The sequence below is a fragment of the Mytilus galloprovincialis genome, chromosome 13 (genome assembly GCF_965363235.1).
Source record: "Mytilus galloprovincialis chromosome 13, xbMytGall1.hap1.1, whole genome shotgun sequence".
In the NCBI taxonomy this organism is placed as follows: Eukaryota; Metazoa; Mollusca; class Bivalvia; order Mytilida; family Mytilidae; genus Mytilus; species Mytilus galloprovincialis.
This window is the reverse complement of record NC_134850.1, coordinates 35,849,603-35,869,316: the sequence shown is the minus strand read 5'-3', so window position 1 is coordinate 35,869,316 and position 19,714 is coordinate 35,849,603. Positions and strand designations below refer to the sequence as shown.

Sequence of the window (19,714 nt, the reverse complement as noted above, 5' to 3'; positions counted from 1 at the left end):
TTTTATTGACATGCACCAAATGTTAAGGTTAACTTCATTTGGGCAGATTTTTTACTATAATTCATCACAAAGGTACCCCTATTAGTAGCCTGGGGTCCTGGCTACTGATTAGCTCCGCTATTAATCGACGCAGTATGATTGGGCCAGGTATCCAGGCTACCCCTATTAGGACCCCCATGAAAATGCTCTTTTTGTGATAAAAATACTTCAATTAAAGCAGGTTATAACATTTATATAGCATATATATAGGAAAGAGCATGTAACTTTGTACATTTATCAAGTTTATGTTGGTACAATGTATATTATAATTCAACATCATGTACATTGAACAACATCTCCCTGATATCTATATAATTGAAATACCTCAGTGTCAAGACAGATCTACATGCATGTATGTACTAGTACCAGTAAGTAGTTATCAATTAACTACATGTACTATACCAATATTTTTGATAGGTACATTGCACTTAGCCACCACTTATCATCCCTCAACCTCAAAAGTACTAGAGTATACAAAACAATACAATACTGTAAATTCAGAAATTATTGCGTGCATTTATTATTGTGATTTTGTCATTTTAAACTTATATGCGATTTTAATTGTTACGATTTTGAGAAAAGTCATGCTTAATTCAGTTAAAATATTACAAAATGCGAGTTTTAATTATTGCGTTTACAACTCTGTCGTATTATTCGCATTAATAAAAACCTCGCATTAATTTCTGAATTTACAGTATATAATTACATCATAATTTTAGCACATGCTGTGAATCCATGCTGTAAAATTTTGTTCTAACTAAGAAATTATCATTTCTGAATATTTCAATTCGTGGTACCATTCACCTTTTACATAATCTAATTAAAATGAAATCCTTAAATTGCTCCCTTTCTGATTTGGCATATCAGAAAGGGAGCAATTAATTTTAATCAGTTTATTCAAAACTATAACAAATGTTGAACACTTCTCTGGGTAATAAACTTCTGATAATATACATGTACATGCATTAAGGGAAATGATCCTGTTTTGTCTCTAAAAAGATATGGTAGTAACCTACCCCATTTTTAAAGCTATGGGTAATCTCTGCCAATATATGTTCTACCTTTATGCAGGTATAAGCGCTAAGCTTTGCAATTTTAAAATTTGTATACAAAATACCTTTTTGTGTTGTTTTGGCTTTCGAACTAGTACGAACACCTATAATTTGAGAAAATATATACAATACAATACATCCTGTATACTATTCAAAAATTGTCTTAGAAAAACAAACATAAAAAACAGATATTTAAGCCTTTCATAATAATTTCTACTTGAAAAACTTAAGAATTAAGAAGATGCATGATATGTCAAGTACAATGTAGATAAATATACTTAGTTGTACAATGATAATTACCTTCTTCTTGTGGTTGGTCAGTTTCCTCCTCTGGTGGTGAAGTATAAATCCCATACAAATTACTCATTACTGGCTCTTCTGATACTGATCCTTCAAATAAATGATTGTACTTTCCACTTCTCTCTAATTCTCCACTCGTAACAAAGTCAGGTTTCACTTCTGTAAACACTTCATTTTGTTCGTCTCCTTGAACTAATTCAGTTTTCTTTTGAGAAGTTTTTTTTTGTTCGCCCTGATCTACCTTACCAGGAACCATAACCATGGGAAACTCACTGTTCCATGGCGGGTCATATTTGTATTTAGCTGGTTTTCGTACCAATGATTTGTTTACTTTGTTTGCCTTTATGTAGCCTTCTCCGTCAGGGTCCTCAGTCACAGGCTTTGCCAAACAATATTGGTCTGAGTCTAATTTAAGAGGTTTTGCTAAACAGTATGTACCCCTAGTGTCATCTTCAACTTTAAATTTCTTACTCAATTCTTTCACGCTTACTTTACTTGTTTGTCCTTTTACACCAACCTGACCAAATGACAGTTTTACACTACTGACTAAATCTGACTTTTGTTTAACTTTTTTTGCCTGTTCAGTTTCATTTGTGTAATCTGATTGTTCAACTACATTTGACTGTTTAGTAAGAAGTTTGGAATCTGACTGTCGTTTACTCAAGTCTGGCTGCTCAGGAACATTAGTGTAAATTGGCTGCTCAACTACATTTGACTGTTCTGTAAGAAGTTTTGAATCTGACTGTTTTTTAACTAAATCTAACTGTTCAGTTTCATTAGCATAAACTGGCTGTTTAACTATGTTTGACTGTTCAGGTTCAAGTAAATCTGACTGTCTAAGTGCTTCCTCCAAGTCCTCATCTGTAATCTTTAATTCTATTAAATTTTCAGAATCAGTATCTTCTTTGACTGTCTCAACAGATGCTTCGAAGAAATTACTGACAGTCACAGGTTCCACATTCGTTGGAGAATCAGGTTCAATGGAGTCATCAGTCAAGTCTAGTGCTGAGGTTGTAGATATAGCATCGTAATAAATCCCACGATCAGTATCATCATCACTGCTATCCTATAAATAATCACATACATTGACAACTATAAAAAATTCTATCAAAATACTTTAATCAATTATAATTAAGTACTGTTGGTTTTATTTTTTGTTGTACCAATTTTTTCGTGGCTTACACTTTCATGAATATTTAATTTCGTGGTTTGTTAAAGTCTGCATACAAACCTATAGAAAATAAGTATTTCTTTGAACATTTGAAATCTTGATTCGATGTATCCATGAAATTCCCACAAATAGTTTATTCCATTTCTACATTGGCTAGAGGTATAGGGGGAAGGTTGAGATCTCACAAACATGTTTAACCCCGCCGCATTTTTGCGCCTGTCCCAAGTCAGGAGCCTCTGGCCTTTGTTAGTCTTGTATTATTTTAATTTTAGTTTCTTGTGTACAATTTGGAAATTAGTATGGCGTTCATTATCACTGAACAAGTATATATTTGTTTAGGGGCCAGCTGAAGGACGCCTCCGGGTGTGGGAATTTTTCGCTACATTGAAGACCTGTTGGTGACCTTCTGCTGTTGTTTTTTTTTTTTTTTTCTATGGTCGGGTTGTTGTCTCTTTGGCACATTCCCCATTTCCATTCTCAATTTTATTCCAACAAAAAATAAATCCACAGTAAGCAATTGAAAATATTTCTTTTTTCAACACTTATTGACTTGTATAAGATATATATTTTATTTGTATTTCACTTACTCATAAATATTAAACTTACCCTTAATACCTAAGGAATAATATCATATATGTGTAGTAAAATAAGTCTTTCCAACCTTTTTAGAAAGCTTTATCCCTTAAAAAAAAAAGTTCCAATCCATGTTCAAAATCCAAAGATACAGAACTCAATGGAAGTGGATCAGCATCAACCATCATTATAAGTACTCAAAATTAAAGTCTAGTTTAGTTATCAACCAAGAAGTTCCTGTCCTGGTCTCATATAACTCCATTCGGATTTAATGAAGATGGTTATATTTCATACACTTAAATTCTTAAGGTTTCAGTACAGAATAAATACGATCTAAGTATCTAGACTAATTGAAGAAATACAGAACTTGAAGTCAACTGTTTTAGATTGCATGAAAATATTCAAGTTTCAAAAAACAGAAACTTACATAGACGTACATATGTATCAGGATTCAAACAAAGAAAGTATATAAGAATTAGTCAAAAAAACAATTTCTTGTCTTTTTGTAAGGGTTTTTGTGTGCAAATTTAATTCTATTCAGAATAAATGACAGGTCCGATTTTTTCCAACTGATTTTTAAATTTTTTTCTTAGGATCTTTCCTTGCTTTCTCTGTCACCATCACAATTTTTATGTGTTCTGCTCATTGTGAGGACTGTACAGAGCTATATAAAATATTATTGTTTAGATCCTGATCCTATGTCTCTTGTGGATCGTTACCTCATTAGAGATAAAACCCCGTCTCCTTATCTTTACATACACCAAGTAGGTACATGTATGTATTTGTTGTTCAGTAAATTCTAAGATTGTAAACATAAAAATTATACAGAATCTCATGAACTGCATAAGGTGTTGGTTCAGGTTCTTTGACAGGGATGTATATATCTCCAGTTTATAATACATGCATAACAAGTCACATGATTCCAATGTCACATGATGTGAACTTGTAGCTGATCAAGCACACTAATGATTAAGCAAAGCTAAATTATGTATAGCTAATAGACTGATAATGAAACATCTTTCTTATTCTTAAAATAGCAAATAGTCATTATCATTCATGTAGAGTTAGCCCAACATTCAAATATCATAAATAAAATTATAATTTGAGAAAAAAACAAGAAACAATGCAGATGTGTTTAAAAACACAGTTTCACATTCAATGCAGACATTCCCCTCACCCCCTATGCCTACCAACCACCCTCATAATCAATCATTATACAGACTGTTTTGAAAAACAAAGAATCAAAAATTTGATTCATTATAATGTAACAAATGAACCACATTTAAAACTTTTAAAAGAAACAATACTTGACAATTACAAGTACCTTCTTAAGTTTATATATTTGAAGGAAGTATATATCTGAATGGATCGTTTTCATTGACCTTCATCTGTAAACAATGAAATAATTGAATCTGGAATAATTTTGAATTCTGGAAAATTTATTTGAAATATATAATGAAAACTACCCCAACTAAATAGGGTTAGCCATGCTTGTTAGCCATGTATGTCTGGCTAAGTTTAATTTTACTATCACTATCACTTCAGTACGAACTATTAACCAACCCCCCTTAGCCATGAGTGCATGCATGGCTAACCCTTATTAGTTGGGTTAGTTTTCATCATAAATTTCTCATCATTTTTTCAGAATTCAATATTATTCCAGAATTAAATAATTCTTTGTTTATAATGCTTGTTATTGAAAATAAATGCAAAATGTAATTTCTAATAAAAGGTTTCAATGAGAAAGCTGACCTAAGTTGCTATTGGCAGTCGATTTAAACTTCCAACCAGCATCCACAGGGTCGTAGCGTAATGGAGGCAACCGAGGCAAATGCCTCACTATTGAAACAACGACCAAACTTTAAAAGTGTCATTTTTTTCCAATTATGTATTTTACATTATCAATATGAGAGTTTCGAGTTTCAAATTATATACCAGCACACTACATACAGTATGTCCAATCTGCAGCAGCGATTGCAGCTTTTACCATAGTGGTGACGGTAAAAACATAAGTGTTCCGAATACAAATCAAAATTAAAAAAAATGAAACAAATCTTAATGTCATTACAAAACTGGTTGAAGACGGGTTCTTTAAAGATAAAAAAGATGAAAAAGGTAACTCATGAGTATAAACACCTCGCTGTACGGAGATTGGTTGTATGCTAGCATGATCCATTGATTTTAGTGCAGTAGGTCGGGGTTCGAACCCCGGTAGGTCAAACTAATGACTTGAAAATTGGTAGAATAATGTGTCCAGGCAGGTTGATGTGTCTTCCAGTGGCATGTTTACAGGTAACTTGTGATCACTTGTGACATCAGCACGTCAAATCCGGTTAAGTAACAATGTTGGTCTAGTCTTCTCTGTATCAATTCTCATGGTTAATGATTATGTATTAAAAATAAATATATCCTAATTGATGTTCATAACATATGTTCTCGTCTTTTATAAGCTTATAACTTGCTGTTGGACATAAATATATATAAATACATATAATAAAGCAGTGACTGTGTTCATATTCATATTAACATTAACATGTTCTCGTCCTTTATACGCTTATAACTTTCATAATATTAGAAGTACTTTCAGGGGTTTATCTGAGTATTTTGGGAAAAAGGACCCTGGCCAGTTTTGGGAATTTTTTAACGCGGTTTTCAATGAAATTGGGAAAAACAACCAATATACCGGATGTTAGTTTTAATGTGTTTTGTTCATTAAATTTTGTTTTGTTGGTGAAAATAAAGTAAGGACTACCTACACCTTCTTTGTTTTTAAATATAACAACATGGCTTTAAAGTTTACTTGAGTATCAAAATAATGAGTTCTAACTTCTTAAAGGATTGTTACATTTTTTTTTGTTTTGACATGAAAATTTTTGAACTAAAATATTTTGAGTTCTGTATAAAATATATCCCGTTTCTATTTAATTTTGTGATCATGTGGGAATTTTACTCCCAAAATTGGGAAAAATGTAGGTTTTTTGCCGTTGGGAAGGGGTCCGAAAACCGGACCCTGTGGAATGCTAGAAAAATCCATGACTTTTAACTCTGCCTGTCACATCAGTCTGTTATTAGAGATTGATTTCAAGTTTAAGGCGTTTGAAAACCTGGGAACGGGCTACAATGGGTGGTGGCAGGCTTTGTGGGCTTGCCATGCTCCATGTGCATAGGAACGATACAGCTGACAAAGAAAGTGTGTTGAAGCTTTTCAAAATACAGGTCAGTAGGAGAATCAGAGAGTTTTGGTAGACCAACAGAGATTAACTTTAATATTGAAACTTGTTTTGTTACTTTTGTTAGGCTAGCTAATTAAAAACAAAACGCATTTTTGTTATATTTTTTTTGTTTTTTATTATAAATACATTGACCTCTCCCATAGTAATGCTGAAATAATTAAGCTTCTCCCGTTTCAAGCACCCGAACCCCCTAAAAAAAAATTGCTTGCTAGCTGAACTGAAATCATTATAAGGTAAGGTATTCTACCCTCCTTTTGAGGTAGTCTAGTCCTACACACAGATAGATTGGTTATCTGGCTTGTCTGACTAGTCTACTCTTAAAAGAGGGTAGTCACACCTAACCTACAAAATGACTTCACGGTTCAGCTAGCAAGCTAAACAAAGATATTACCTTTACCTACACACTAGGCATTTTGCTGTACTGGGGGTAATCTCTTTTCTGGATAATACTAGATATAAATGGTAATACATGTACCAATATTTTTATTTCCTTTTGATTTCGTTTGCCTGTACATTTGCATTGGTGCAGTTATATTAATAATGTACATATTTATCCCCATAAAGATAAAAGGATCATGATGATTAAAGATTCATTACATTCAAATTGCCTTTAAGCACTTTCATTAATACACATACATGTACTTATTCCAGTAAAGATAAAAAAAAGATCATGATATTTAATTAACATGTTTCAGATTCAAAACATTCTTTTATGATGATAGCATGTGTATAACAACATCAATAAGACATCAAAGCATACATTTTAAATGAAAATAATTCACAACATAATCACCTTCTAAATACAGTATTATACCGTTTACATGTACATGCATGTATACCTACCTTTTAAGATTGTCTGCATGAAATATATGTCCCCATTAAATTAAACAAGATTATATTTATTACAGCACATGTGTATTATTATTGGGAAACTTCAAAAAGAGTTCAATAAGGCCAGTCAAATTTAAATATTCGTTGCGTCGTTACATAAAGTGTGATGTTCTACTTGACCTAATCATTTTACACATGTATTGTGTTTGTAGATTAATGTTTGCAATAAATGCATTTGATGTATGTAATTTTGATTACATATGTCAGATAAATTACAAATGGTAGGCTCCATTAAATTTTATCAAGAGGTCTATCTAGTTAAAAAGATGAGCCTAGAATTAAGCATTTAGTTGTCATTGATATTAAGAAGGAGTTATGAAAATATTAAGCTAGGCCCTGACCTGTATTAATCTCTGTGTGATTATATAAATGATGTACATTTTTAAGTGTATTCCTGGTATTTTTTGTTGTTTGGTTGCTGTATCATTGAAGTTTGACCCATATCTCCTTTTATTTTTTATCAAACTGTAAAAACAGACTGTTATTGTTTTCCTTAATTTTGTTACCCATTTGCCAAGTTATGTGTTAGTTTTAAATGATTATTCGAGTTTTAAACATCAATTTGGCCTTGATTCTGTACTTGAAATGTGTATAGATACACACAGGAAATATTAACTTTCTATTGTTAATAAAATGTTCTGGTATATAAAGTACTAATTCCATATATGTAATTTACAATTCAAAAGGCTAAAACAGGAGACACTGAATTGATTGATTGATGGTTGCTTAATGTCCAGTGGCAAATATTTCATGCATATTCAGGAGACACTGAAGCTTGCAAACGGAAATTCCACCTAACTAATACATTGGGCTAATGATTCTATTTCTTTAAGATGTTTTATGTCAATCTCTGATTGGAGAATATTAAATTTACTTTATAAAAAAAGACATTTGGTAGTATTCTGAAGTCAAGATGTTGAGGTTTTCATTCATACAAATCTCATATAGTATTCAAGGATTCAGAAGTAGGTTTCACAAAAGAAACTGACAGCTTATATCAATTGTAAGTCATGAATGAACATTTCAGTATACTCATAGTCATACAATTTTTTTTGTGAAACTGACTCCTGGCCTCACGGTCATAAAACTTTTGAGCATGATTTTTGTACTCAGACTCGAAAATCAACCAATCAAATTGCTGGATTTCATGTTTCTAGCATGATTTTTGTGCTCCGAGCACTGAGCAAAGTGTTATGCCTTCAAGGCCAGGTAAAGAAACCCAGTAACTGTGGATTCATTAATTTCCCTTACCAACTTTTTCGAGGATGGAGGGAAACTTGCATTTTGGTGGATTTTTAATTTCGTGGTTTTCATCAAAGTCTACATACAACCTTATAGAAAATGTGTCTATTGATAAGTATTTATATTAATGGTTTACCTGTAACAGAGAAATTCACAAAAAAAATGGTATCCCACAGTACACAGAAAATCTGGTTGCTTTGTAGCATGCCATACATTATGGTAAAAATCTGGTTGCTTTGTAGCATGCCATACATTATGGTATTTAATTTGTCTTGTTATAAGTTACAAATTCCATTTATAATGACAATTGGGTAAGACTGACCTTATTTTGACAACATGCTTTGATTGATTGATTTTTGGTGTTTTAACGCCACTTTTAAGCACTGCATTTAGGCTATTTCGTGGTGGCCAGTTTTTATTGGTGGAGGAAGCCAGGGCGGGAGTGCCCGGAGGAAACAACAGAGCTTCGATAGGAAAACTGACAATCCTAGTCAATAAAGATCGGATTGGAGTGCACCCGCATGAGCGAAGTTCAAACTCACAACCACGGTGTTGACTGGCTAGTGATTACAGTAGTAACTACTTAGACCACTTGGCCATTGAGGCCCCTACTACATGCTTTGATATTGACAGTGATTCTCACAGCTATGCAAGTGCAAGATATGTCAAACATTGACCTTTGAATTTTATCCCAGTCTATAAATTACACAACACAACATAAGATGACAATTATGACTCATTTCAAATTTATTAATAAAAGTACAAAAATGTTTGTAATGAGATTTAATGATTTTCATGTTGAGATGACAAGAGTTCCATGTCTTTCATAACACTTGAATACCTGTACTTATATCCCTCTTCCAAACATTTGTGTCAAACAGAGCTACATTGTGTACAAGTTAAGAAATGTTTAGTTTATGAGATTTATAAGAGAAATATCCATCCTAACAGTATAATGCTGGCCACTAATTTCAGTCATCATATATAAGTCATTTCATTTACAGTACTGAAATGGACTTACTTATAAATCAGACACACCGTTTACTATACTTAACTGCATACAAAATCTTATTGGAATCCTTATTTAAATTGCACTAGGAGCAGGGTAAACATCTTAAATAAAATTTCTTAAGACTTTTTTTTTCTATCAGAACTTAACATCCTTAATTAATGTCCTTTGCTTTGACACTGTTTGATAAAAAATTATATCTCAACTAATATTGTTACATATATTAAAAATTTAAGTAAAAATAAGGTTAAATCTTATTGTATTGTGTTTTTGTTAGAAGTCTAATAGAAGCCAGTTAAGTTCGTCGTCTTCTTCTTTATTTTGGGGTCTTTTCCTACCAATCAAAATTTCACTAATGATGAAACTCTGTTTTCTACATTTTATTTTAAGCTTACTAGTATATATAAATGTGATCTTTATATCTCTTTTCATTTACATTTCTTAATTTTCAATAGAAAAACTGATTATGAATGAACTTCATCACAACAAGAATGTTTCCGTTGGATACCATATGTCCTCCCTGCACTACATCCTACGTCTATGTTTAGTGAACTGTAAAATTAGGGTCAAAACTGTAATTTGGCAAATGATTTTAAATTTTAAATAAATATACATCAAAATTATTATCAGTACTCATTTTTCAAATGATGTGATGTCAACTTCCTTGTAAAAAATCCTAACCAAAACCTTGAACCTGATACTAGATACCTGATAACCTAAAACTTTAACCTTAGAATGAACTGGTTTCACACCATCACAATTCTTTGCTCAGGGAACCAGGGGATAAGGGTCAAAATAGTACACTCATAATTAGTTTAAAAAGCTCTTGTGTAATACTTTTAAAAGTTCATATCGTAATGAATATGTGCACTATCTTTCAAGTTGATGTGACATCAACTTCCTTGTCAACCGTAACCTTAATCAATAACTTAAACCTGATACATAATACATGTATCTTATCAGACTGGACGAATGGAATAACAGACCAATACACAGACCAGAAAATATAGTTCTCCTTACTTTTAGGGCCTGGAAAGAGGGGGTCTTCATTCCTGTTTTGTTTAAATTATTACGTTGTTTTTCTCTATTCTTTGTAATCTTTTGGGCTTTTTTCATATTCTTATTTTCTGGCCCTTTAGTCTATATTCTTTAAACCCCATTCAAACTCTTCACTATTGCAGAAGTGGAATTATAGATATCGTTAAATTTTGTGGCTACTTTTTTTTTTGTGAATTATGTATAACAGGAAATAAGTAGTCATCATTGAACTGTTACATCTTCTATGTTAATAAGCATTTAAGCATTTTGTACCATTGTTTACCCAAGGAAACATCAAAATCAAAGCATTGAGATGAGATGCGGTATGATTGCCAATAAAACAATATTTACCAAATTTCATGCACTTGTATGCAATTATAGGACATAAGGCCTTTAACAATAAAGAAAATTCCATGCTGTCAGATATAAAAGGTGTCAACACAAAAATGGGAAATAATTTCTGTATCACTCAATAATTCTTTAATTTTCTCTTGGTTTTATAGAGATTAAATTTGAAAATATTGATATAATTTTGTAGTGGATATCTGGAAAATGATTGATAGTTTACTGTCAAGTGGCAAATATTTCATGCAAATTTAGGCCAATGATATCTAGACAAGGGAAATTAAACCTTAAGATTACAGGATTTTTTTTCTTCAATCAAAAAGACTGACTAGATACAGCATGTACAGTGATCCATAATGTTCATAAAAATAAAATATTGATTTTATTTTTTGCATATATTAAAACCAGATAATACTCTATCTTCAACTGATCTTACATGTAATAACAGTGTATAACCTTTTTAAAAATAAAAAGAACCTCACAAAATAGCACTTTTCTAGAAAATATGAAAATTATCTTTTTTACAATCATTTTAATTTCCATTTATGAAACTAAACAACTGTTTTAACAATGTATACAGCAGTAAAAATCTGTGGAGAAATTTGAAGAATTTTCATTTTTATCATCTAAAGAAAAGTTTGTTTTTCAGCAAACGAAAATTGTAATAAACTTTCATTAGATTTGCAGTAACCATAAAAAATGAACATGTTAAATAAAAACAATGAACTAAAAAGATTTCTATGTATATGAGCCTAAGAGATAGTATTTTGAACCTCTTACCTGAATTTTACCCTCAGCCTCAGTCGCCATATTCAATAGGGTGTAACTTGACACATCTGTAATTAAATGATAATATCAAAATTTATATATAAGTAGGATTATACCCGTAACCTATGTTTCACCTTTCCTGATTAAAACTAATTTGGAGTAAAGTATGAGTGTAATACTATTCTACACCTTATATAATGTAATTAATTAAGCCAACAGTCTTGAAGAGATCAGGATTCATGGTTGTGATAGTCATTAATTTCACTGTCATAATTTTTCATTTCAATCAAAAGTTAAAATGGCAGTATATATGTTACATGTGGAAGTTGTATATAGCAATTTGCACATTAAAGATCTAAATTTTGTAAAAAATCAGTGTAAAAAGTAAAATCACAAAAATACTGAACTCAGATCTAGAGGAAAATCAATTCGGAAAGTCCATAATCACATGGCAAAATCAAATAACAAAACGCATCAAAAACGAATGGACAAGAACGTCATATTCCTGACTTGGTACAGGCATTTTCAAATGTACTGTAAAGTACTGTAAACAAATTCTTGTAATGAAAAGTAGATATGGTGGACCATAAGTTATAACAGTATACATGTAATATAACCATACATGTGTGCATGTTTTTCTACCTATTTTGGTTCCTCAAATGTTGTGAATTGCTGAGTTTGAGTATAAAGAGATGATCAGACATAATGAATGTTATTGTCTAAATCTAGGAATCCCTTTCACAAGGACTCTTTAGACTTTCAGCTTGTATGCTCAACTTGGAGTTATTATGAGGGTTCCTATCAATCATAATTGTTTTGAGTACCAATGAAAAAAAAACAGAAAACGATATTCCAGTGAACAGTCACATATCTCCGACCCACAAAATATTATTACAGTGGTAGATTCTTCCGTATACAATGCAATGGGACAGAGTTCATTTCTATAATGGGAATCTGAGGTCAGAGCCTCCAGGCTTAATTTAAAGGTGATATTTTTAGGCATAACTTGTCAGTCTCAGGTCTTTTCCTTGTGCAATTGTCAAAGAGTAAATCATGTATGACAAACCGGTACAACTTATTGTATTCAACCCTCAAATGAGAAATGTAATATTATTTATTTTTACCTGTCAAAAATAAAGTAAAACGGAAGTCACAGGAGCAGCGAACGACACTTTTGTAAACGTTCATTTGATTGGTTGATAATTTCTGCAATAAGTTTTTGAAGCGGGTCTTTTCAAAAAATTATTTAATAATATGAGGCAGGCATAACCTGTAAATGGGGACGAAGTCTGTATGAATTATTTTTTTGTAACTTAAATATTTGTTAAAAAAAGAAACGGAAATATAGGAACAAGTCGACAAGAAGAGCACAGTTGAATAAACGTTTATATATTACAGCGTTTATTCATACCAAAGACAAAGAATGATTAAAAATGAAATATTGGTATAGTGTTCCTTGAGTTCCTATATTTTACTAGACTAATCAAAGTCTCACGACAACAAGACCGGAAGAAGGAAGTAGAGTTAAGTGTTCTGCGCAGATCCGGAAATTAAAAAACACGACAAAAAAAAATTGAACGATTTTGAGTTCATTAGTACAATGAAAAATTCGGGAAATTTTCCTAATTTTTTTTTTTTTTTATTGAATTTTCTACTGTAATAGGGGACTTCGTCTCCATATTATCAAGATGCTTGATTTCTTGATTCACTTAATAACATATTTGTAACGTTTCAGGACGTATTTTTCAACAAACAATTGGCATTCCCATTGGAACCAACTGTGCTCTTCTTGTCGACTTGTTCCTATATTTATATGAGGCTGACTTCATACAAAAACTTCTTAAGACGAAAGAACAGAAGTTAGCAATATCCTTTAACTTTACTTTCCGCTATAAAGATGATGTTCTCTGATCTTCTCTATTAACTAAACTGATGATTAAAGGGGGAGGGCATAAAACAAGGTAACTATGTTGAAGATATATGTTCATATATAATCCAGAATTATCTGACCATGACATGATCATAACAGACTGTGATACAAAACCACACTACCAGAGGACACGACCACGTAAATGCTTCATTTATTGAAAAGCTAAATTGGATGATCTCCATCAAGAACTGCATGGATACATATTATCCAACAAAATCAGAGGCATGTACCTAAATGACGCGGCACAGTACAAGAACTATGGGACACATTAAAAAACGAACTCTACTGAAATTTGGACACGAACATACCACCAAAACTCATCTTCTCTAAAACATTAAGCTTTAATATCCTGGATAAATCACAAAATTAGGAAAATGTAAAAAAAAAACATCAGGCAATACCAACCAGAAAATTTGAAAGAGAACCAAGAACTGCATAATCAAATTAAAGGCACTTTCAAAAGAGAATGCAAAAGACAAGTCCGAAAGGCTAAATGGGCACCAACAACACCATAGTGGAGGGACTAGAAGACAACAATACAGGTCTGAATTTAGATTGTAATTAAATATTTGACACATAATAGGTTTCTGACACAGAATAACTGTAGTCTAAGAATTTGAATTGGGTATGTAATTTGAATTTATATTCATTTTTTTCTTCTTTTGTGCAATACACTATGCTGTTGCGAATTGACCCCCATCCACTCATTTTTTTTACCCTCCTCCTTTTTCCAAAAAAATATCTTTCCCTTAAAAAGTGAAATCACAAAAACTCCAAGGAAAATTCAAAACGGAAAGTCCCTTTTCAAATGGCAAAATCAAAGGATAAAACACATCAAACGAATGGACAACAACTGTCATATTCCTGACTTGGTACAGGCATTTTCAAATGTAGAAAATGGTTTTATAGCGCTACACCTCTCACTTTTATGACAGTCGCATCAAATTCCGTTATTTTGACAAGATATGGTCATAATCTTAATTGGAGTTTGCCACCATAATAACCCATTTAGATACATCATAAAAGTCGTAAATAGAAAATGACATACATAATCATGGCTAAAATTAAATAACCTGCATCAGCATTTTAAAATAGTAACCTCTAAATAAAACACCCTAAAACCTCAAGACAATATAACATTTCTTTATACATGTACATAATTTACAAGTGATAATTGTCAATGTTGTGTTTGAATCGCCTCCCTTATACTGCTTTAAAATTATGTTTTGTACTTGAGTAATTGTCCATTAACCAGGACACCCTTGTTTTTCCCCTTTTTGCACCTAATTCCTAAACGGTTTGAGCCATAACCCCTAAAGCCAATTCTTACCATCCCTTGTGGTATAATTTCAGACAGAGAGATCCATACACCATTCCACAAGTTATTGTCTGGAAATTTAAAAAAATATGCTTATTTGGGCTCCTTGTTGGTCCCTAATTCCTAAGCTGTTGGGACCATAATCCCCAAAATCAATCACAACCTTCCTTTTGTGGTCATAAACCTTGCGTTTAAATATCATATATTTCTATTGACTTATACTAAAGTTATTGTTCGAAAACCAAATGTCTTCGGACGATCGACGCGGACGACGACGACGTGATTAAAACGAGAAATACTTATGAACCACATCAACAAACGACAACCACTGAACATCAGGTTTGTGACTTAAGACAGGTGCAAACAAATGTAAACGTTTTTATAGGTACCAACCTTCACCCTTATATGAAACAATCGCAAACACAAAAACATAGAAAGAAACACTTTAACAAATCAATTGAAATGCTTAACTCAACCAAAAGACATATTACTAGTAACACAAACAAGTGAACATACACTAACGAATATATTTGATATATGACACAATGTTAATTCAAATTCAATAAAATAAGGGGAGAGATATTAAACGATATCAGAAAGAAAACCATAACCTTGGACAACATGCCACCAAATAAAATAATGTACACAGGTAAACGAAAGTAATTTTGTTGTAAGATATACAGTATATAATGAAATACGAAAATGTTTTCAAAATACTTCTTTTTTTCATAGTACATACCAAGGATTTGTATAGTATTTGTATAGCAAGACCTTCTTACTATACAAGTTCTTACTATACAAATCCTTGATAGTACGAGAACAGAAATGAACATTTATAGTCATACTAAACATGTATAAAAACTGTTAAAAATAGAGAGACGAAAAGAAGTTCATTTATAAGTGAGGAGTTAAGTATGACGTCCATTTTCATTGAACTAGTAAACATTTAATGTCAGTCATTGGCCACCTGTGGCCCACCTCCGGGTGCGGGAGTTTCTCGTTGCGTTGTAGACCTATTGGTGGCCTTCGGCTGTGTTTTACTCTTTGCTCGGGTTGTTGTCTCTTCGACCCATTCCCAATTTCCATTCTCTATTTTATAAGTGTCTTTTTGTTGGGATGTACAAGTACCCGGCCACGTCCACTTTTATGAGTTAAGCCTTTTTAAACTGATTTTTTATAGTTCGTTCTTAATCTTATGTTGCATTGTTACATCACTGTCCCAGGTGAGCAAAGCCCATACTGCATACTCAAATAATCTATTGGTTTTATAGTTGACAGCTACCTTAGTATTCTCGTATGTGTAGACTAGTAGGTGACGGTCCGACACTTTGATTTTGCATAGTCAGAAAGGCGTCGACTCCGATGATCATGCCAAGAAATCCTCGCTAAAAATTCCGGTCTACCTCCTACGGCAGTCATTAGTAGCTAAAGATTTGATTTCATTCAAGAAATTAATTTATGACCTTCACGTACGTGTCGCTTAGAACACGGCCATATACCGAATGGTCAATATTAATCATCCATGTAATTTGCTCTATGGGGTGTTTGCAGAATTTCAACGGAGGCAATTTCTTGGCATGGGAGAAAGGAAGAAAGACCATTCACAATTTGCCTTACATTTGTTTTTCTCTTTTTTAATTAAATAAAAAAAATAAACCTTTCAAATATACATGTAGAGTTCATAAGATACAAATATTTCCTGTGGACACCTCCCCCCTTTTATTTGTGCTCTCTATTTTCAACCATCGAATTAAGCTTAGGAATCTAATTTAAATTAAAAGCTTGCTTTCTAACCAATTTATTCATTTACCGGACCGGCAACTTTCTTTATCTAATACGAAAATCTACAGTGCCGTTATACACATGCATGTCGTTTGCTTGGAGTCCCCGCCCGAAAAGAAAGAAATAGCCCCAACTCCAAGATACTATATTCCTGTATCACGTGATTTTTACCACGTGGAGCTTACATTTGAATAAATACCGAATATGGAAAGTGAAACTACAATTCAAAACATAAAGTCCGAAGGCACAAATAAGAAAAAAGCCTTGAAAGGGTTTTTTTTTGGCAAAGGGTGCGGGTAAATTCTCTTTGTGTTCAAAATGTACATGAAATATTTGCCACTGCCCCTTTTCTGTTCTATGAATTCTAACCCTGAGTTTTCTATCTGTTACTCCATGCCAAGAAATCCTCGCTAAAAAAATATACATGAAATATTTGCCACTGCCCCTTTTCTGTTCTATGAATTCTAACCCTGAGTTTTCTATCTGTTACTCCATGCCAAGAAATCCTCGCTAAAAATTCCGGTCGACCTGTCCTCCTACGGCAGTCATTAGTAGCTAAAGATTTGATTTCATTCAAGAAATTAATTTATGACCTTCATGTACGTGTCGCTTAGAACACGGCCATATACCGAATGGTCAATATTCATCATCCATGTAATTTGCTCTATGGGGTGTTTGCAGACTTTCAACGGAGGCAATTTCTTGGCATGTGAGACGTTATAAATACTATAGTAGTAATTAGTACAAGGCAGCGTAACACTAAGTTCCAAATAAAGGTCGTGGAAAAGGATCTTTACGTTGTAATCAGAGAGTAACTGAGATTTTTCATCAGTTAGTGGGCTCCTTTGTTGTGTTGATTTTAGTATATTCTCCATGGCGAGATTTTGCTTTTTTGCTTGTTTCCTTAATTACTGGGGATGGTATTTAGGTTCTCCTTTGTCAATACCTACTGGAATTATTCATTGAGCTTTGGTTTTATAATAGTATAACTTTTTAGAAATTCTGTTTTTCTTTAATGGTGCCTCTTCTGTCCATTGTTGTTCTTTGCTCTTGGTGTACGACTATTTCTTCAGATGTCTTTATAATTGCAATCTAATTAAAATGTAGATCCCCGATTTCGTTATACTACATATGAGCTCATATGTAGTATAACGAAATCGGAGATCTATATATTTTAATTAGATTGTAATAGTTGGTGCTGATTTCTTCTATGGATTTTTTATAGCTTGTCTGACCTACAATAGTGTGTGGGTTTTTTTAAAACCTTTGTCTAGCCATATCTCTTTTTTTTCATTTTCGTACGTCTACTTGTGAGCTTTTTGTATCTGATTGTTTTCATATTCCCCCGTGAGTCATGTTTATTAGTCCTCATTTTTCTATAAAGTGTTATGTATAGCTATCTTTTTGATACTTGCTTCAAATAGATCATCATGCTGTGTTTAAAAATGTGTTGAAAAGGGTCTAAGTTTTCATGTATCTTGACTACTTCTGTTCGTTGCCAACTTTTAACCTTTATAAATAAGCAGGCTCTAAATATAGTCTCTGTTGTTTGTAAATAATTTTGTTTATCTGGTACAGTGGATACCGCTGTACGTACGGAGTCTTGTAGCTTGTCGTCATTATATTTAAAAATATGTTTTCCATATTTCAACTTATATCATCTTAGGTTTACTTATTTCAGGTGTTCAAAGTCTTTCAATGCGATTTAACAATATTAGTAAAATTTTTAAGATTTGTATCTTTCACGATATGGATAGAGGGAAACATATTTTGTTTTACTAAAAATAAATAAAGGGGGGTCCACTCCATAAACGCTTGTGGGACGAACACATATTATCCCACATAATTAAAGTCGGTGTTCTTGGAAAGTCCAAAGAAACATCAGAAATTAATAACCACTTATACTCCATTAACTGATGACAGTGGGACATAAAACATAAACAGTCTAATAGTCATTGGTTATAACGTAAATAAGTCCGTGTTTTCTGTCGTATGCATTTTGGATATGATATTTTTTTGAATATTGATGTCCGCCAAAAATTCCCACTAAATGAATGTCACTTGTGAGTCTCGTGTTAAGAAAACGTACTTATGACGTATTTATAAGCCTAGTATACGTATATGCATGATTAACCCCCCCTCTTCCCCTTAAAAATGAAGACTGAAAAAACAACCAACCAAGAAAAAAAAAATCACCAGTATAATCTAAAGTATGTGGACGGTTATCTTATTTCAGCCGTTTACATCATTTGCAGCAAGGATCATAAATAATAGCATTTTAAAGTTTGTTACTCCTGTTCTATTATAGAAAATTGAGTGCCTAGCATGAACTCCCCGTGAGAGCACAACATACATTTTAACGGAGCAGAGTGATTGAATGGTTTGGTTTCTGAACATTTCGTTCGATAACATCCAGATTCCATTTCATTCTCCTTCCCATTAAAATCATTTTCAATCTCATTTTCTTATCAATTTACTTTTCCGTCATCATCCAATCCAATCTAATCTGGGAATAATATATGATGTATTTCACTTATTAGTCTCAGCTCGCATCTAGAACCATTTCATTCAATCACATATCCCATGCACTCTATTCCACTAGGTATTATATATTCGTTGTATCTCTTCTGTTTCAAAGTTTTTTTGCAACTTAAATGATCTTTAATATATCCGTATCTATATCATGACATCAAAGTGTGGCACATGAATAAAACCTGGAAGCTGTTGTAAGATCTTATGTCAAGTCCCAGCTCAAATCAGTCAACATTCATAGACCTCCTTGTAGGTAGTTTTCATGAAGTCAAAAATGCTTAGTGAGATTTCACAACGTCTAAACTTTCATCATATTTGTTTCCCTTCTCGATCTTTCCCTCTCACGGTGAAATTTAAACTGACGGAGATACCACTTATATCATATCACACCTGAACTCGTCGCGATATTTATAAAATAAACATTGAATTAATAGAGATAAACATCATGGTGTCTTCTTCATATCTACCTTGACCCAGTAACATTTTGCTGA

The 19,714-nt window shown here is 32.6% G+C and overlaps 1 protein-coding gene across 1 annotated transcript in view; it reads right to left on the bottom strand.

Annotated features, from left to right (window-relative positions):
• Positions 1-12,821, bottom strand: part of LOC143056390 (rho guanine nucleotide exchange factor 10-like protein) — a 52,033-nt gene extending 39,212 nt beyond the window's left edge. Inside the window, exons 1-4 of the mRNA XM_076229482.1 lie at positions 12,786-12,821; positions 11,674-11,729; positions 1,392-2,457; positions 1,157-1,195 (exon numbers count right to left, since the gene is read on the bottom strand). Of these exons, the coding sequence (XP_076085597.1) occupies positions 1,157-1,195; positions 1,392-2,457; positions 11,674-11,703 (1,135 nt within the window). The 5' untranslated portion in view covers positions 11,704-11,729; positions 12,786-12,821. The remainder of the gene's footprint in view (positions 1-1,156; positions 1,196-1,391; positions 2,458-11,673; positions 11,730-12,785) is intronic.
• Positions 12,822-19,714: the final 6,893 nt, after the last annotated feature.